Source organism: Schistocerca piceifrons, chromosome 6 (genome assembly GCF_021461385.2).
Source record: "Schistocerca piceifrons isolate TAMUIC-IGC-003096 chromosome 6, iqSchPice1.1, whole genome shotgun sequence".
In the NCBI taxonomy this organism is placed as follows: domain Eukaryota; kingdom Metazoa; phylum Arthropoda; class Insecta; order Orthoptera; family Acrididae; genus Schistocerca; species Schistocerca piceifrons.
The window spans coordinates 228,806,712-228,828,485 of record NC_060143.1 but is presented as its reverse complement, the minus strand read 5'-3'; the positions used below and the strand labels follow the sequence as shown (position 1 = coordinate 228,828,485).

Sequence of the window (21,774 nt, the reverse complement as noted above, 5' to 3'; positions counted from 1 at the left end):
CGCATGTCAACACAAGCTCCGAAGTCAACATTACCTTCCTTCAATTGGGCCAACTGGTGGTGAATCGAGGAAGTACAGTACATACTGACGAAACTAAAATGAGCTCTAACATGGAAATTAAGCGTTTCCGGACACATGTCCACATAACATCTTTTCTTTATTTGTGTGTGAGGAATGTTTCCTGAAAGTTTGGCCGTACCTTTTTGTAACACCCTGTACACTAGTTTAGAGAATCCATCTCTACAGATTCTCTGTAGTGTACTCAGAAGTTTTCTTATATATGGTGGATTGATTTACGATATTGATCTTGAGAGATCACAACTGTACATCAATATATTTTAACACTGCTAATTGTTTCTACTGATTCCACAACTAAGAAGGTCGATTGTATTATGCTGTGATTGCCTATTGACACTATTCTTTGAAAATCTGTTTGATACGCTAGTCGGGTAGTGTCGTCAATTTATGGTGTTATACCCTGTCGGTATCTTCTCTTGATATCTTCACTGGAATCTTCAGATACGTCAGGCAGGCAACTACAGCTCAGAAGTGGTGTGCTGTTTTCCTCAGAATTGATGTTGTACTCTAAAGTGATTATCTATTGCCATCCTCTTTGGGATCTTCTGTTGAACACTGGCCGGTAATAACGCTTCTTCAGGGGTAGCAGTTCAACATCTCTGATGGTAGTGCTGATACATTCGTCCATGACTCGCATTCGGGAGGACGACGGTTCAATCCCGCGTCCGGCCATCCTGATTTAGGTTTTCCGTGATTTCCCTAAATCGCTCCAGGCAAATGCCGGGATGGTTCCTTTGAAAGGGCACGGTCGACTTCCTTCCCCATCCTTCCCTAATCCGATGAGACCGATGACCTCGCTGTCTGGTCTCCTTCCCCAAACAACCCAACCCCAACCCATTCGTCCATTAGTTATGGGTTATGGTACTTAAAGGTGTGTGACCATTGGGTTCCTGGCCCTAACAGAAGATCATAAAGACCATCAAAGGACCATCTGTGCAGAACTTCTTGCACGTTACTAGGCTGATCGTGATAACATTTTATCGAATATCGTCACATACGAAGAGATATATATTATGTGGTCAAACGTATCCGGACACGTGGCTGAAAATGACTTACAAGTTCTTGCGCCGTCCATCGGTAATGCTGGAATTCAGTACGGTGTTGACCCACCATTAGCCTTGATGACAGCTTCCACTCTCGCAGGCATACGTTCAATCAGATGCTGGAAGGTTTCTTGGAGAATGGCAGCCCATTTTTCACTGAGTGCTGCACAGAGGAGAGTTATCGATGTCGGTCGGTGAGGTCTGGCACGAAGTCGGCGTTCCAAAACATCCCAAAGGTGTTCTATAGGATTCACGTCAGGACTCTGTGCAGGCCAGTCCATACAGGGACGTTATTATCGTGTAACCACTCCGCCACAGGCCGTGCATTAAGAACAAGTGCTCGATCGTGTTGAAAGATGCAATCACCATCTCTGAATTGCTCTTCAACAGTGGGAAGCAAGAAGATGCTTAAAACATCAATGTAGGCCTGTGCTGTGATAGCGCCACGCAAAACAACAAGGGGTGCAGGCCCCCTCCATGAAAAACACGACTACACCATAACACCACCGCCTCCGAATTTTACTGTTGGCACTACACACTCTGGCAGATGACGTTTACAGGCATTCGTCATACCCACACCCCGCCATCGGAACGCCACATTGTGTACCGTGATTCGTCACTCCACACAACGTTTTTCCAATGCTCAGTCGTCCAATGTTTATGCTCCTTACACCAAGCGAGACATCGTTTGGCATTTACCGGCGTGATTTGTGGTTTATGAGCAGCTGCTCGACCATGAAATCCAAGTTTTCTCACCTCCCGCGTAACTGTCATAGTGCTTGTTGTTGTTGTTTTTTGGGGAAGGAGACCAGACACTGAGGTCATCGGTCACATCGGATTAGGGAAGGACGGGGAAGGAAGTCGGCCGTGCCCTTTCAAAGGAACCATCCCGGCATTTGCATGGAGCGATTTAGGGAAATCACGGAAAACCTAAATCAGGATGGCCGGACGCGGGATTGAACCGTCGGCATCCCGAATGCTAGTCCAGTGTGCTAGCCACTGCGCCACCTCACTCGGTGTGTCATAATACTTGCAGTGGATCCTGATGCAGTTTGGAATTCTTGTGTGATGGTCCTGATAGATATTACGCATTACGACCCTCTTCAACTGTCGGCGGTCTCAGTCAACACACGACGTCTCTTCACGTTACCACTTTACTATCACATCGGAAACAGTGGATCTAGGGATGTTTAGGAGTGTGGAAATCTCTCGTATAGACGTATGACACCCAATCAACCAACCACGTTCGAAGTCAGGGAGTCCCGCGGAGCGCCACATTCTGCCGTCTCACGATGTCTAATAACCATTGAGGTCGCTTATATGGAGTACCTGGCAGTAGGTGGCGGCACAATACACCTAATATGAAAAGGTATGTTTTAGGGGGTGTCCGGATACTTTTGATCACATAGTGTATGTTTAAAGTTAAGATGGTTGTCCTGAGAGGACTGGACTCGCTGTGGGCCAATTGTGTAACACTATTAATTCAGAGAATAAGACCAAATAAGGAATTCTGAGCCACTTGTGAATCTCAAAACCATATAACGCTTATAACTGACAGTTTTCTTCGTGTGCTAATGTACTGGAGGAGGGAGGAGCTGAGAGTCTCATTGATGATGACAGGATGGACCAAGCACATGAAGACGTGGAGGAGGCAGTAGCTGACAGTCTCGCTGGTGCTGCGGAGATGGACCAAGCGCGTGACGAATCAGAGGAGAGTGTAGCTGACAGTCTCACAGATGATGACAGGATGGAACAAGCACATGAAGACGTGGAGGAGGCAGTAGCTGAGAGTCTCTCTGGTGCTGCGAAGATGGACCAAGCACGTGACGAATCAGAGGAGAGTGTAGCTGACAGTCTCACAGATGATGACAGGATGGACCAAGCACATGAAGACGTGGAGGAGGGAGTAGCTGAGAGTCTCGCTGGTGCTGCGAAGATGGACCAAGCACGTGACGAATCAGAGGAGAGTGTAGCTGACAGTCTCACAGATGATGACAGGATGGACCAAGCACATGAAGACATGGAGGAGGGAGTAGCTGAGAGTCTCGCTGGTGCTGCGAAGATGGACCAAGCGCGTGAGGAATCAGAGGAGAGTGTAGCTGCCAGTCTCACAGATGATGACAGGATGGACCAAGCACATGAAGACATGGAGGAGGGAGTAGCTGAGAGTCTCGCTGGTGCTGCGAAGATGGACCAAGCACGTGACGAATCACAGGAGAGTGTAGCTGCCAGTCTCACAAATGATGACAGGATGGACCAAGCACATGAAGACGTGGAAGAGGGAGTAACTGAGAGTCTCGCTGGTGCTGCGAAGATGAACCAAGCACGTGACGAATCACAGGAGAGTGTAGCCGACAGTCTCACAGATGATGACAGGATGGAACAAGCACATGAAGACGTGGAGGAGGGAGTAGCTGAGAGACTCGCTGGTGCTGCGAAGATGGACCAAGCACGTGACGAATCACAGGAGAGTGTAGCTGACAGTCTCACAGATGATGACAGGATGGACCAAGCACATGAAGACGTGGAGGAGGGAGTAGCTGAGAGTCTCGCTGGTGCTGCGAAGATGGACCAAGCACGTGACGAATCACAGGAGAGTGTAGCCGACAGTCTCACAGATGATGACAGGATGGAACAAGCACATGAAGACGTGGAGGAGGGAGTAGCTGAGAGACTCGCTGGTGCTGCGAAGATGGACCAAGCACGTGACGAATCACAGGAAAGTGTAGCTGACAGTCTCACAGATGAAGACAGGATGGACCAAGACCATGAAGAAATAGAGGAGTTGGCAGCGGAGACTCAAATGGATACTGCCAAGATGGAGCAAGGTTATGAAGGGGAGGCAGCTGAGAGTCTCAGCAGCCATCCTTCGGGTGCCATTTCCACCCAATGAAAAAAATAGTTTCTATTTTTCTCAAGTTCTTGTTTTCAGTTTTGGTTCTGTTTACTGTTTTCGTTTTCGTTCAGTGTTTTCGTTTTCTGTTGCGTTCACATCAATTTTGTTTCTGGTTCTTCATTTTTCAATTTTCGTTAGCAAACTTTGGTTTATTTAAAACAAAAAAATTAATTTTACGACTGTTGTCTCGTTTCTTTAGTGTGCACCAGCAACAAAAATTGTTGGCGAACCGAAAGTACTTTTGACTTTCAGTTTATTCTATAACTGACTGTGTTTTCTGCCTTTACAAGCAATCAAAAACACACTAATAAACCCTAAGAGCAGATTAAGTTATTTGGAAATCTCGTGTCAGTGGCTTCGAGAGTTTCGTCTGTGATACACAAACAACCGTAATCATTAACAACTGTTACTTTCACGTCTAGAGTGCACACTTCACGTAGTGCTCAAGGACACAGTCTGATGTAGTTGTTAGAAAAGGTTATATAATCAGCCACAATATCATTGTAGCTTACTACCTCTAATCGTTCTGGATGGTATCGTGGCATTTCACAATTGTCCCCACTTGTGACCAATCAGTGTGAGGCGTATTTAATGGCTACAAGACGTACAACAGAGCGTTCGATTAGAGACGATGAAAGAGCATTGCGAAGATTGCTATAATTTGACCTCTTCTATGTAGCTTATTTCTTTATAATACAAGCGTACATCCTTATATTGAGAGTTGACAGATTTGCAACGTATTGTTTGTGATTCTAACTGCGTCTCCATTGAGCATCTTTCTCGTTTATGTAAGAATACTGTCATGAATTCCTGAAATATGTTAACAGAAGCCATGTTGCCATGGGGAGGATTTGCCTCCCTTTATTTTCCGATAGGAGTAGCTATACGATTCTGCGCGAATAATACATAAGCATTACGTTGCGGTGTTTCAGTTTTCCTTTCTTTCCACCTCGGTAAAATCCCTAGAGAGGATAAGTACGGTAGGACCGGTGCTGGAATTAATCTTGCAATGGAGAGAACCTGTATTTAGAGGTCCATATTCGAGCATTTATCCTTCTCTCTAGTCCCCCTTAAACACCCCAACAACCAACCAACCAACCATCCTTCTCTGACCAGGTTCTCTTCTAAATAAAACAGTAACATGACCTACTCCAACGTTACAACATATAGCAATCCTGGAGGTAAGATATGTTAACAGAAGTGTAATGTAAATGTAGTGCACTGGATATGGGAGGGAAATGTGATCAATAAGTAACTGGCTGAGTTTACAGCTGGATCGTAATACATCCATTCTCAAGCTCTTAGAAACCATTTGGGGCACCACACGCTTAGCAGCTGTTGTGGGCGAGCAGAACACAGACTAAACATTTACAAAGGGTACATACAGATAGCACACCTGCGTACTGGTTTCAGAAGTTAGGCGACTGGCCGTAACAACAAAAAGATTGTGAGGTGGTCGGTATTTTAGCCTAACAGAATGCACCCAACTCACAGGCCAAAAGCTGATGAACTTCATTGCCTATTCAGTTGTAAACACCTACGAACACAGTAGAGAAATGTCATATATGTTGCAACGAAATCGTTCTTGTATCGACTACAATCTACACAACAGCATTCTTATCAAATTCGCATTAACACACGCACACAGCCCGAACTGAAATCTATTTAAGAATGGCGGAAGCCCATTGACTGTGTAATCAACCCATGTGACTTTGGAAGAGAACGGCGCATATTACTCAGAATTTAATAGGTCTTTGTTCCAACAAAAATAACTTGTAAATATTTTTCTCAATTTATATTAGCGCACACATGTTGCTTAAGATGAAAGTCATTCAACAACATTGAGAGCTGATTGTTTACGCAGCCGTGGCCAAGTAGAACACGGAAAACGGTACCAAGTAGGTTACTGACCGTGAAATCGTTCTTCATTGCAAGAACCTTCTCAAGGGCAAAACGATGACCCCTGGAAGGCATGACCCCTGGAAGGCAATGACTGGTAAGTTACAAAAAAATAATCAGTCTGTCTTAACAAAAATTCCGGGAAAAATAAGAACGGTGCACCTCCAACCAAATGGAGATAACATCAGCAGTACTAAGACATAAGGCCAGGACGAATATTCAGGCTTTCAGACGATGGAAAGCCTGAACAAAGGGCGTCCCATCAGGCTATGCTCTCTACTGATTTTCCCAGAAACATAAAAATTAGTGGGCACTGCAACTCTTCTCTAGTCTTAAGAGACCTGAAAGAAAACGTATTAATCGGTTTTGTGACTGAATAACTCATTCCGTAAACTGCGACCTGAACGAGACGCTCTGATGGAGTGACCGTTCACTTACAAGACAAAGATACAATGCCTATCATGGCGGACACACTGAGGCAGCATTCACCTTAAGCTCCAAAGTGGGGCAAAGTGAATCACTTCTGTGACCAACTATGGCACAACACCTTTCAGTATCTTCCGTATTCCAGACATACCTGTTTTCGTTGCAGTTTTCCCCAGGAACCTAGGTTGGTAACAACATAGGGCTACACATGCATTTATGGATACCCCATGCAAGGATGCAAGATTATGACTCACTCCACACCATTTACACGTTAAGAAAATGAAGACACGTAAGGGGAAAAAGGAAGGACGTGCACTGTTTAATAACTGAGTCAATTATCCCCATTCTTCCTCAAGAGGCTGTTGGTGTGCTAGATATATAAATGCATTAAAAAGAATGTAGTGGTATCATCATGCAGTTTATACCTATGGTAGCCTTTCAGCATTAATGTAATATTGCAGTTATTTTTTTTATATAGGCTTCAAGTGCTTAGGTTCTCTAATGTTTTGATTAAATGACCCTCCTTACACGATCAGGGTCAAATAGTGACTTTCATGCAACGTGTGCAACCTTACTATCACTGAGATACAGAATTGAGTCAAAGGTTGATAGAGACTGATGTATCGACATAAATACTCGCCCTGCTACTTCTTATTTATCAGTTGAGTATACCAATTGTACTGATCCCATCTTGCTAATCATTCAATGTTAGAGTGAAGTTGTCTGCGTATGCTTATCCTGAAATCTATATCAGTGGCGATGCATTGGGTTTTCTGGGTCAAATATGCACACCATTCCTTTCTCAGAGTTTAGTAGGTAGGGATCCGAATACGTCAGGTGGATGTCACGCGCCTTGAGAAAGCCACGCCTATTTCTGTGATGTTATAATGTTCCCCTCCTCCAGTATCAATTCAGTACTTTACCAGCCAATAAAATGAAACAACTAATCACAAAACAATTTTTTATAGGCCATTAACGCGAAACAGCCGTAACCATGCTTGTTCTCTCTACCTACCACTTGCCAGCAGAGGAGTCTCAAATAAGGTATTATTTTATCTGAGTTTACTGTGTTGTTGATTACAACATGTAAAGATATAGACAATGTTGGTGTAATTTTCTGGATTTCAATGTCTACCATATCTATATTGGTTAAGAACAGTCTTGGTTGCAATTTTATTTTTTTTATTTTTCAACTAAGCGTTTCGCCTTATTTAGGCATCTTCAGGTTATCTTAATTTGGTATTTCTTAGAGCATCGTCGAATATATCAGGCCAACTATAGCGTCCTCAGTGAAATAATACGAAAAGACTTAAAAACAGTATTTATAAAGAAGAGACATTTTAAAAATTCAATAATATACGGCCGTGGGAGAGCCAGTCCTGACAAAACTCTACCATCTGGTGAGCAAGATGTATGAAAAAGGCGAAATACCCACAGACTTCAAGAAGAATATAATAATTCCAATCCCAAAGAAAGCAGGTGTTGACAGATGTGAAAATTACCGAACTATCAGCTTAATAAGTCACAGCTGCAAAATACTAACACGAATTCTTTACAGACGAATGGAAAAACTAGTAGAAGCCAACCTCGGGGAAGATCAGTTTGGATTCCGTAGAAACACTGGAACACGTGAGGCAATACTGACCTTACGACTTATCTTAGAAGAAAGATTAAGGAAAGGCAAACCTACGTTTCTAGCATTTGTAGACTTAGAGAAAGCTTTTGACAATGTTGACTGGAATACTCTCTTTCAAATTCTAAAGGTGGCAGGGGTAAAATACAGGGAGCGAAAGGCTATTTACAATTTGTACAGAAACCAGATGGCAGTTATAAGAGTCGAGGGACATGAAAGGGAAGCAGTGGTTGGGAAGGGAGTAAGACAGGGTTGTAGCCTCTCCCCGATGTTGTTCAATCTGTATATTGAGCAAGCAGTAAAGGAAAAAGGAAAAATTCGGAGTAGGTATTAAAATTCATGGAGAAGAAATAAAAACTTTGAGGTTCGCCGATGACATTGTAATTCTGTCAGAGACAGCAAAGGACTTGGAAGAGCAGTTGAATGGAATGGACAGTGTCTTGAAAGGAGGATATAAGATGAACATCAACAAAAGCAAAACAAGGATAATGGAATGTAGTCTAATTAAGTCGGGTGATGCTGAGGGAATTAGATTAGGAAATGAGGCACTTAAGTAGTAAAGGAGTTTTGCTATTTGGGGAACAAAATAACTGATGATGGTCGAAGTAGAGAGGATATAAAATGTAGGCTGGCAATGGCAAGGAAAGCGTTTCTGAAGAAGAGAAATTTGTTAACATCCAGTATAGATTTAAGTGTCAGGAAGTCATTTCTGAAAGTATTCGTATGGAGTGTAGCCATGTATGGAAGTGAAACATGGACGATAAATAGTTTGGACAAGAAGAGAATAGAAGCTTTCGAAATGTGGTGCTACAGAAGAATGCTGAAGATTAGATGGGTAGATCACATAACTAATGAGGAAGTATTGAATAGGATTGGGGAGAAGAGAAGTTTGTGGCACAACTTGACCAGAGGAAGGGATCGGTTGGTAGGACATGTTCTGAGGCATCAAGGTATCAAGTATTGGAGGGCAGCGTGGAGGGTAAAAATCGTAGAGGGAGACCAAGAGATGAATACACTAAGCAGATTCAGAAGGATGTAGGTTGCAGTAGGTACTGGGAGATGAAAAAGCTTGCACAGGATAGAGTAGCATGGAGAGCTGCATCAAACCAGTCTCAGGACTGAATACCACAACAACAACAACAACATTTTTCTCATGTACCTGTAAAATAATAATTTCTCTGTGTATGTTTCTAGGGCAAAGAAATATAACAAAATGATCTAAAGAGACGACAATGTACGCTCTTTTGTTAATTTTTTAGTCGTGTTCACTTCTTCTCTTGTCTTGGTTGCGTGTAGACGGACATCTTGCGAGTGCTGACAAATGTAAGCATATTTGTACTAATTAAGCAGATAATATACTGATTTAATATTATTGTTCACTTTTAATTTGTAAGAGGTGATCCGGATTTCATGTCTGCCTTCCTTTAATTAACCTGCATTCGAGTAATTTACAGCGCAACAATCGCAGCGGCCGATGGAGCCAACGACGCCATTACGTGGCGATATTAACTTATAAAAATTAGCGGAAGCGAAAAACTCGCCCGCTATTAACATAATATACATTTTCCTCCACAGCCGCCCGAAGTTGCAGAAAATGCGTAGCTTTAAGATTCTTATTTTCAGTACAACAGCCGAGAGCCAGAGCCAGGACTCCGCTACAATGCAATGGTTAACGGAGGTAAGAAAAAATACTCTCGCGCGTGTTTGGGCCGCAGTTGTAATTAATAAATATTTTTTTGCTTTAAAGTGAACTGACTAGCCGAGGAAATTAATATGAAAAGTTTATTCCATTGTTCAACTTATATGCTCATGTTTTAAGATTCAGCGAGTCTAACATTCATTAACGTAACAAATAATTTAGGATTAATATTGTTAAAAAGGAGAACTTCACAAAAGCATGTAATTGTAAATCAAAATAAAATGAAATATCATTTTTATTAAGGCCCACCACGTAAGCCAGCAACAATCAACACAATTCAATAATATATATTAAATTACGACGGCCGACGGACGCATGACAACATCGCCTTCGTTAAACTCAGTAAAAACTTTTCTAGATGAGTTTAAAGAAGGCGATGTTGGCCTGATATATTCGACGATGCTCTTTGGCTTCACTTACTAAAGGATCCTTCTAAGAAATACCAAATTAAGATAACCTAAAGATGCCTAAATAAGGCGAAACGCGTAGTTGGAAAATAAAAAAAAACTAAAATGGCAACCAAGACTGTTTTCAGCCAATACTGTTAAGCACTGGTTTGCTGTATGCCACATATGGATTGGAAGAATTTCTCTACCATATCTGTATTACTTATCGAAATACACATGATACTGCCACTGGTCGCACTCCCAAGTTAAGCAGCACTTGTCAATAACCATAGTTTGATTAGTCTACACCTTCCTATCTCTTAAGCATCTGTAGTAATTAACAAAACGTGTAATGATGTTGGCATATAGAATTTAGGCCTACTTCAGGCAGTGTAGTCCCTCTACAAAGGGAGACTTGTCATCGCCTCACGTGGTGAGGTTTTCAGTAATGCTTTACCTTACCGAGCGCTCAGGTATGGGGTAAGCGATAATACATCACGTTATTCACTAGCAAAATAGTATCGATGACACTGGACTCTAATACTATTTTCCTGTTACGTTACATCTTTAGCATATGCTTCGTAATGTGTTTAACCATCAATGTTATAATTTTATGACACTCTAGCACGCCAAACTATACTAAAAATGAATCTTTATGGCGTGATGTCTAATGCTTTGTATCACTTGCGCTACATATTATCGTAATACACAAGGAAAGCTTTATAATGTTCCCAATACAAGATGCAAAAACACAATACGTCAAAAGAAAAAGAGCGTCTAACTTACACTTGATACCTAAAACCATGTATGTGGACTCTCAAATTAATCGAAACAATAACAGTATGTCTAAACTGTTATATAACTCTGAAAACATACATGTGCTGTGCTAAAGCAACTTAATCGGGCAGCTGAAAGTCCGTGCTAGCCTCAAAAGAAACTAAGTGCAAAAACTAAGTTGACCATTTTAGGGGCGACGACCCTATCTTCTGGCAAGATCTTTAATGCACTGTGTTGCATAAACCAGGAAATATCATAGTGCAAAAGTGTAACTTTGCAATAATCTGTTATGAGACGTAAACACACAACGTGACCTAGGGAACAGGTGATATGACGTTCAGGATAAGCAGCAATTTTCAACATTAATAATTCGATTACTGTATCGCGTTTTGCCAGTCAAACCCTCACATTGAGTATTTCCACATACATACTAAAGACCCAAAGAAACGTACACCTGCCTAATAACGGTAGGGCCCCGCAAGCGCGCAGGAGTGGAGCAACACGAAATGGCATGAACTCGACTAATGTCTGAAGTAGTGCTGGAGGGAACTGACACCATGATCCTGCAGGCCTGTTCATAAATCCGTAAAAGTACGACAGGGTGGTGATCAATTCTGAACAGCACATTGCAAGGCATCCCAGATATGCTCAATAATGTTCATGTTTGGGGAGTTTGGTGGCCAGCGGAAGTGGTTAAACTCAGAAGAGTGTTTCTGGTGCCACTTTGGAACAATTTTGGACGTGTGCGGTGTTACATTGTCCTGTTGGAATTGCTCAAGTACATCAGTATGCACAATGGACATGAGTGGCTGCAGGTGATAAGACAAGATGCCTATGTACGTGTAACATGTCAGAGTCGTATCTAGACGTATCAGGGGTCCCATATCACTAAAACTGCACACGCCCCACACCATTAGTCTCCACCAGCTTGAATAGTCCGCTGCTGACACGCAGGGTCCATGGATTCATGAAGTTGTCTCCGTACCCGTACACGTCCATCTGCTCGATACAATTTGAAAAGAGGCTACTCTGACCAGGCAACATGTTTCCATTCATCAACAGTCTAATGTCGGTGTTGACGGGCACAGACGAATCGTAAAGCTTTGTGTTGCGCTGTCATCAAGGGTACGCGAGTGGGACTTCGGCTCTGAAAGCATATATTGATGATGTTCCCTTGAATGGTTCGCACGCTGACACTTGTTGAAGCCCCAGCATTGAAATCTGCAGCAATTTGCGGAAGGGTTGCACTTCTGTCACATAGAACGATTCTCTGCAGTCTTCGTTGGCCCCGTTCTTCCAGGATCTTTTTACGGCAGCAGCGATATCGGAGGGTCGACGTTTTACCGATTCCTTATATTCACGGTACACTCGTGAAATGATCGTACGAGACAATCGCCACTTCATCGCTAACTCGGAGATGCTTTGTCCCATCGCCCGTGCGCCGACTGTAACATGACGCTCAAACTCACTCAAATTCTGTTATAGCAACTGCTTCTGACAGTTGTCTTATGTAGGTGTGGCTGACAGCAGCGCCGTATTCTGCCTGTTTGCATATCTCTGTATTTGAATACTCATGCATATACCAGTTTCTTTGGCGCTTCAGTGTAAATTGTCTGTATTACTCCTTGAAATACAAGTAGCCTATACTATTGGAACACTAATATAACTTATATGTTAGTCGACGATTGTAGATCGATTTGTGTACCACAGCTTAAAGAACTCAAGAATTATCTGTATTATTTATGAAAATACGTAAGGCTTTGTCGTATAGAAATACAAAACAAACATGGTACCTTACCAGTGATGATCTAATTTAGAAGTAAAGTCAACGAGAATATATTAATGTTTGTACGAAATTGTCAGCGTTATTCTAAGAACTAAATTGTCTGCATTACTTGCCAAAACTAATCTTAGTTCGACTAAAAGCAGTATTAACGTCAACCGAACATATTACAGACGCCTATGCAAGAGAATCGGAATTTCTTTCAGTAGATAACATTTGTCTACATCTGTCTTACACTATCACACAGTGGCGACTACATGGCATTTCAATGAAACAGCATGCTGTAGTACACTTTCAGAGGTGAGAAACATGGGTTTCTGTGCTTTTAGCTACACTACAGATTCAAGCGAACTTTATAGCGAATCCATGCCAGGTCCTAAATTTGTGTTGCAGTGGAAAACTTTATCTTCTTCTGCAGATAATGGTATCTAATCATATCGCACAGTGGTGAGGAAATGACGGTTTGTCCCCATACCATCGTCAGAGAACAGTAAAACTGTAACAAATTGGACCTTACATCGCATATTTAGAGAAAAATTATTACAAAAAGAAGGAACATGACGACGTATGGCGTGAGAAGTGTCGTATAGTCTCTGCTATGTGATAGCTCATGTTAGCATTATCAGCAGACGGTTTCAAATATTTTGTGCTGCAAGATAATGTTGACACGGCAGTATTGGGGTCATTATAATGTTTGAATGATTTTCATATTGAGTTGAGATAGATTAACACCAGTTTAGACAAGTAATAGAGACAGTTTAAAAGCGGGAACAACATCGAACAATGCTTGTAGACGAGTACCCTTTAAAAGTAACTTAGATCAGCAGCTGTGCCATATGGGTTTACGATGCTATGAACAATTTTTACATACTTTGGTAAGTAATACAGATATTCTTTGGCTTTATCAATAAGTGGTACAAAAATCGAACTAAGATAATTCGCTATCATGGAACTTACATTAGCAATTGTACTGCTCATCGATGGTGGTGTGTCTGCTAAATTATATTTAATGCGCTAGCCAACAACACCTGCTAAAGCGACTACTATTTATCAGTGTGTCAAACCTGGCTGGGATGGCACTGATACACAGAGATGGCAAGTGTACTAAAACGCGTAGCGACACCATAGAGTTCCGCAACGCCGTGTACTATATCAGCTATCTGCAAGTAGTTGTGAGGATGGAAAGTTTAACCAAATGCTTACCACTCGCACAATAGCCACCGCCGAAGATGCAACTGGACCACCACTAGTACAAACGGGTTCTAGTTTTATCGGCTAGTGTTCGCTCCCGACTGAAAATTTTAGTTAACGCATCTGACTATCACAAGATTTTTACAGTTTCGACCAGCAAGCTAACACCAAAAGTAATCTACTAGTCGATGGAATCAAGCAGAAACTACAAGTCTGATTAGTATGCGCTACTTAAGTCAATTAAACCAAACTCACTGCGATGTGCTTATTTCTTTTTACGGACACACACAATGGATAGTGCTATTTGCACTCTATCGATGATAATGGTTTAAGATACAACCTTCATAGTTTATTAATTCCGCATGACTTTTCCACTTTTTATCACCTAAACAATCAGACAAAAACCCCTTTCGTATACTTTAAGCGGAACTCCACGTAATTATCGTAACAAACTCCCAGTGTGACTTATCTTTCCCTTTAATATTCTTTGTCCTGCTTGTACTTTAACGTTTTGATTCACTGCGTAAACTTTAACCCTTTTACTTTTTGAGATTCAAGGATTCTTTTATCGTATTTTCAAGTTATGTTATATGGGGAGAAATGCTAACACGAGACACCAATTTTTCCTTTATCATGCACAAAGCCTGAGCATCATTTTATTTAGCCATTTTCTTAATTTTCAATGTCTCCACAAAGTTTCGTCAGGCGTGAGTGCTGGTGGTAAACTACTTACCCAGTAAGCGGAAGCTATTAAAAAAAAGAAACAAAAAACCTAAGCGTCACCGCCACTTTAAAGTATTATTAATATTCACTCAAATCAAAGCAAATCTCTCCCTCTTCAGGCGTTGACATACACGGACCCTCTATACCAAATTTAAAACACTCAGCACTCACAATTTCAAAGAGACAATTATCGTGTTCTGCTCAGTTAATAGGTCTTGGTTCTGTCAGTTTTGTCGGATGGAAAATTACTATTACACCAATTCGCAAGTGTCACAAAGTATCTGACACAGATTGGTTCTCCCGTTTACATTAATCAAACTGGGATGTCCATTCTCACAATAATTACACGACAATCACAGGCTGCACTTCAATTTGAGAGTTCTTTCAGCCGGGGATTCTATTACCTTAGGACTTCCCCACAATTACAACCAATACAGTCGCACACTCACGCCAAAGCTTTAGCAAATCCTTGTTACAGAAGCGGCAATGGCGCATGTACCTCTGTGCTTACCCTTATTAAACCAATCACTCACAAAGTCTTTGCGTGAAGGCGATACCAAATACACACAATCAAGACTGAAAAGAACCTCCCCTTAGCACGAGATACGGAACGCCTGATTGCGAGAACTCCAAGGTTAGCTCGACCAAACTTTACACTATCACTAATCACATGAAAACGCGAGAGAAACCAATCTCTTAGCGTGTCTCACAACGAGTTACTCTTTTAAAGCAAACTCCAAAAATTCCATCGCACATCCCACTACCGATTGCGAACGATACATCTCGCGCAATAATTGCATATAACTTCCCTTATAGGCCATAACCCCATCACGGGTTCAGTTAATAACTTTAGAAGCCCAAATCCGACATTAAATCAGCCGAGCGCCAACTCCAAATAGGATTACACTTCTCGAGTGTCACGAACTGTCTCCCCGATGTCTCAAATGTAACTCTCTACACGAGATCTCAGCGGTAACTCCTCTTGAATCAAGGGTCAAAACCAAGAACCAGAATTTTTGAACAAACAAATATGTCACGTTAATTGTCTCCTTTTCATAACTTTCATTGTTAGATGCTTTCGTTCCTCTTCAATAGCGGCCAGCTGCGCATCAGTCGATATCTTTGCCACGCGCCACGCTGCTGCTATCGTCGCGGTTGTGTGACATCTCTGGCAGCGACAGGCTCCGCTGCATATGCTCTTTCTACAACATAATTTTGACAATATTTTCAGAAGCAAACACAAATAAAATTAACAACCCCTTTTTTTTATCGAAATTGACACTTTTATAATAAGTTGAGGCGACTTACGTACGTAATGCCACATACGTATACCAATCACACTACTTTTCAATTTTGGGGCATTACACGATATCTCAGGGTTATAGCTATCTCCAAGTGAAATTCCATCGAAATAGGTTAGCGGTTTAGTCGAGAAAATTTAACAAAGTTACTTTCACATTTGATAATAGTCGTATGGAAATGTGGATTAAACAAGTCGAGGACTGTATTCTTACGTTGAATAAAGTAAGTTTATCACTTCGAACCAGAAACAAAACTGTAATCCATGGAATGGAGCCACACCACTTCTCCTCTGAAGGAACAGTTCAAAACCCCACCCTAAGCTGGTAAAGTCATGGCGACGGTGTTCTGGGACTACGGAGAAGTTATTCTATTTGATGTCCTCCTTCACGGTGCAGCAATCAACTCTGAAGTGCACTGCGCCACACTCTGGTAATTTAAAAAACGACCTCAGCGTGTTCCTCGCCACAAAAATGCAAACGAACTTCTCCTACTTCATGACAACGCAAGACCTCACGCAAGTCTGCACACTCGAAACGAGCGCACAAAACTTCCTTGGACTGTTCTTCCCCTTCCACCCTGCAGCCCGATTCTCGCACCTTCCGCCTTCCATCTGTTTGGCCGAATGAAGACTGTACTCTACAGAAAGCAATACACGAATGATGGGGAGGTTATTGATGTAGCAAGACAATGGATCAAACGTCGGCCAATAAAATGGTACCACGCGGGCATACAGGCGCTTCTAGTAAGGTTGCGTAACCCCGCTGCATTCAACGGAAATTACACTACTGGCCATTAAAATTGCTACACCAAGAAGAAATGCAGGCAATAAACGGATATTCATTGGACAAATATATTATACTAGAACTGACATGTGATTACATTTTCAGGCAATTTGGGTGCATAATTCCTGAGAAATCAGTACCTAGAACAACCACCTCTGGCCGTAATAACAGCCTTATTACGCCTGGGCATTGAGCCAAACAGAGCTTGGATGGCGTGTACCTGGCAGCTTCAACACGATACCACAGTTCATCAAGAGTAGTGACTGGCGTATTGTGACGAGCCAGTTGCTCGGCCACCATTGACCAGACGTTTTCAATAGGTGAGAGATCTGGGGAATGTGCGGCCAGGGCAGCAGTCGAACATTTTCTGTATACAGAAAGGCCAGTAAAGGACCTGCAACACGCGGTCGTGCATTATCCTGCTGAAATGTATGGTTTCGCAGGGATCGAATGAAGGGTAGAACCACGGGTCGTAACACATCTGAAATGTAACGCCCACTGTTCAAAGTGCCGTCAGTGCGAACAAGAGGTGACCGAGACGCGTAACCAATGGCACCCCTTACCATCACACCGGGTGATTCACCAGTGTGGCGATGACGAATACATGCTTCCAATGTGCGTTCACAGCGATGTCGCCAAACACGGATGCGACCATCATGATGCTGTAAACAGAACCTGGATTCATCCGAAAAATGACGTTTTGCCATTCGTGCACCCAGGTTCGTTGTTGAGTACACCATCGCAGGCGCTCCTGTCTGTGATGCAGCGTCGAGGGTAACCGCAGTCATGGTCTCCGAGCTGACAGTCCATGCTGCTGCAAACGTCTTCGAACTGTTCGTGCAGATGGTTGTTGTCTTGCAAACGTCTCCATCTGTTGACCCAGGCTGCACGATCCGTTACAGCCATGCGAATAAGATGCCTGTCATCTCGACTGCTAGTGATACGAGGTCGCTGGGATCCAGCACGGCGTTCCGTATTACCCTCCTGAATCCACCGATTCCATGTTCTGCTAACAGTCATTGGATCTCAAACAAGGCGAGCAGCAATGTCGCGATACGATAAACCGCAATCGCGATAGGCTACAATCCGACCTTTATCAAAGTCGTAAACGTCTGTAGCACGTCATCTTTGTGGTGCAGCAATTTTAATGGCGGTAGTGTATGTTGAAGAATACGGTTTTGTGGGGAATAATATGGTGTATTGGAATCCCAAAAAAAAGCAACCTGCCTTCAGAAAAAAAATGTGTTGCAAGACTTATTGTATGCCCCTCTTAAGATTATACGGTCTCGTAAACTGACATAGGGGTGGGAGAGCGGTGTGCTGACCAGATGCCCCTCCATATCCGCGTCCAATGACGCCTGTAGGCTGAGGAGAATACGGCGGCCGGTCGTAACCGTATAATTATAAAATTCACCATCAAAAAACTAAGAAAAGTCGTGGCATAATGACATGCACAGTACAGACGGCAGTAACAGCGCGTGTAGAAGATATAGAAGGACGGTGCATTGGCGGAGCTGTCACTTGCACTCAGGTGATCCACATGAAAGGGTGTCCAACGTGATTATAGTCGCACGACGGGAATTAACAGACTTTGAACCGGAATAGTAGTTGGGGCTAGACGCGGGGAATATTCCATTGTAGAATTGAACACTGTGAGATACAGAGTGTCAATAGTGTGCCGAAGACACCAAATTTCTCGCGTTACCTATAACCACGGACAACGCAGTGGCCGATGGCTTTCACTTAACGACCAACAGCGGTGGTGTTTACGTAGCGTTGTCTGTGCTAACAAACAAGCAACAGTGCGTGATATATCGGCAGAAATCAATGTGGGACGTACAACGAACGTATCCGCTACGACATTGCGGCGTAATTTGGTGTTAATGGGCTATGGTGGCAGACGATCGACATGAGTGCCTTTGGTAACAGCAGGACATCGCCTTCAATGCGTCTCCTAGGCCCGTGACCATATCGGTTGGACCCTAGATGACTGGAAAACCGTAGCCTGGTCAGATTGTAATGCTATTGTAAATATAATACTGCCATTAATCTGTATATTTTAAAATTTTTTCTGTTCCATAATAATTTTCAAGAATTAAGAAAATACTATAACGAGAGTAAGCTTTGTTAAGTGTAGTTTACCTGTTTAAAGTAGCTCCTTTGACGTAGGTGGAATAAATGTATTAAAACCTATTTTGTAAATAATTATGTAATATTTCAAGCACAACTGTAATTAATTATGTCAATTTTGTATGTATATGCTGTCAGGCAATTGTAGATGGTTCATACTTAGGGTTTTTGTAAGCGGAAGTGTAAACTGAAAAGGTGTAGGGATCATAGGTAGAACGGAACTCCGTTCTGTGGTGGAATGGAAAAGGTGGTGGGGCGCGCGAGTGAGAATTGCCGCGCAAGTGGCTCACACAGTCGGTAGCTGCCCTGCAAGTGGTCAAGCACTAGAGGCCCCGAATTTACCTGCAAGACAGGGTTTTGGCCTCGGACGTGTTCTACATGATTGGCGCAGTACGGCAATAAATCAATAGCTCAGAAATTTGCAATTTTATCGTCGCCACCAAGAGGAAGACAGAGCTATGTACATCAAGAGCCGTATCTGCGCATTGTTACTACGCAGCACCGCCTCACGCCACCTTCGACATCAGTAACAGGCAAAGTATTTTATTTAGAAGTGTATCACAGTATGAACCATCCATCTTCAATCAGTGGAATATAAGTGTTAAATGTACCTTTGTGTTTAACTGTAATTTTCCTATTTCATTTACCTCAGTTGGGTCCTTACCTAAACGAATTTATGTCGAGTATCCTGATGTTTATTGAAGCTTGGATAATAGTAAATTACTGGCAATAGTACTGTTTTGGTAGTCAATTCTGAAAATCATTATTAAAGACTAAAGTTTGCACGTATCAGTTTAAAGGCCACCGCTTTGCGTGACCATGAGGATAAGTTTTCAATAGCATTTCTGAAAGTAAAGTAACGTAATTGTCTAACTGCAACAATCTTAACAGTAATTGTTCGTGTTGCTTCTCCATGTCAAAGAAAACCAGGCAAATACTGATGTTAGTAAAACATCAACAAATAACAGTCCTAAAGAAATGAAATTTAGTCGTGTTAAATAATAGTTTTGGTCATATGAATGATAGCTATAAGTTTAATAATTTTTTTGTATCCTTGTTGAAACATACGTGTGTCTTCTTTACATAATTACTGAAGTATAGTGAAAAATTCCATAAGTAACAGAAAGTGAAATTAATAGTACTTACTGCCAAGTGACCGTAGTAAATGGAAATTAAGTGTTTATGTTTAAATTACGTTGCAAGTGAAAGTAGTTATTTATTCAGTGTCGAAAATTGACGTCATCTTTTTGTGTAGACACTGTGCCCGATTTGTGCTGGCTGCCGTTTTATTAAGCGAAACAGTTTATTGTTATGACAGGCTTTGTCTGATAAAAGCTTTCCAAAAGTAATTATTCTCACTGCTTTTCCCACAAACGGTATGATTCGGAGAAAAATAGTTCGATACTTTACCATTGGGTTGAACACTGTTAAAATCTCTCTCCGAGAGTCGATAGTTTGGAGTGTTAGTGCTGCGTAATTTTGTGGTGGTGTTCCTGCCGCTACTTACTACACAGTTCTGACATTCCGAATCGCGGATCTTCCGTCTTTACAGTGGTTGAACTTATACGTTCTGGCACCGTATTGGCGAGAACGCGAAAGTACCGTTGCAAGATGAATCTCGATTTCAGCTGGTAAGAGTTGATGGTAGGGTTCGCGTGTGGCTCAGACCCCCCGAAGCCATGGACCAATTCGTCAACAAGGCACTATGCAAGCTGGTGGAGGCTACCTAATGGCATGGGCTGTGTTTACATGGAATGGACTGGGTCCTCTGGTCCAACTGAACCTACCGTTGACTGGAAATGGCTATGTTCGGCTACCTGGAAACCCCTTACAGTCATTCATTGACTTCATGTTCCCAAACAATGGAGGAATTTTTACGGATGACAATGTGCCATGTCGCTGGGCCACAGTCGTCTTCGATTTTCTTGAGAACGTTCTACACTATCTGAGCGAGTGCTTTGGTACCCAGATCGCTCGACATGAATCACATCGAACATTTATGCGACATAATCGAGAGGTCAGTTCGTGCACAAAATCTTGCATCGGTAACACTTTCGCTATAATGGACGGCTGTAGAGGCAGCATGGCTCAATATTTCTGCAGGGGACTCCAGAGACTTGTTGAGTCCATGCCACGGCGAGCTGGTGCACTACGCTGGCCTAAAGGAATTCCGACACGCTTTAGGAGGTATTCCATGACTTTTGTCACCTCAGTGTATTATGCCTAGAATATTTCGTAAGCACCGAGGATGAGAGGTGTTGAGCTTACATTCTTGATTAACATATGATGTCTAGATCTCAGCACCACACAAGACGGTGCACAGAACACGTGCTTGATAAATCAGTATTTCTGTGGTCACCGAAAGGTGTTTCTTGTCACATACTATTGCGCATAGCCTCACGTAAGTATTCGCCGCTTTGCCAATTCTCGTCTTCATTTCGTCGTCTCCAATTGAGGTAGCATAATTTATCAACTACATTTAACAAGGAACCATCCAGTCTTATGACAGGCATATACGAATATCCCTGCATCACAGTCACAGTCACCCTTACATTCACAGACGTAAAGAAGAGCGTGCATGCGGCAGCAGATTTATCCACAAGCTTTTGAAGATTGTCTTGAGCGTGTGCTACAAATGCTGCACCTTCAGTCCATAAAAGGTTTCTTACAGGTAAGTCCACTCGATAGCGGTTGGATCTGAGTAACGAGATGCTATAAAACTATCCCATTAGTCCTTGTATGTAGATGATGCTCTGGTTTGTTTCCTTCAAAGCAACATTGAGAAGTAACGAGAAGAGTATACCATACAAAGTGGGACCAGTACACAGCCTTGCCGAACTGCTCATTAGCAACAAATAATCGAATGTGCTTCCTCCAAGTATCACAGCACCCTCCATATCGTCGTGAAGAGACCTGATGATCCTCAAGACTTCTGGAGGACACATATACATGGTGATCCATTGATCGCTTTCTGACAGATGGCGCTGTAATAGTCACAAACGTGTAAGTACGTGGTATCACGTAAC

The 21,774-nt window shown here is 42.4% G+C and overlaps 1 protein-coding gene across 1 annotated transcript; it reads left to right on the top strand.

The window, feature by feature from the left end:
* The first annotated feature begins 2,742 nt into the window (after positions 1–2,742).
* LOC124803247 (RNA polymerase-associated protein LEO1-like) lies at positions 2,743–4,014 on the top strand. Its single transcript, XM_047264429.1, has one exon. It carries the CDS (start codon positions 2,743–2,745, stop codon positions 4,012–4,014), a length of 1,272 nt encoding a protein of 423 aa, XP_047120385.1.
* Positions 4,015–21,774: the final 17,760 nt, after the last annotated feature.

Bases quoted from the DNA above. Each gene is read 5' to 3' on its own strand.
- LOC124803247 (XM_047264429.1), top strand. From the start codon at position 2,743: ATGGACCAAGCACATGAAGACGTGGAGGAGGCAGTAGCTGACAGTCTC.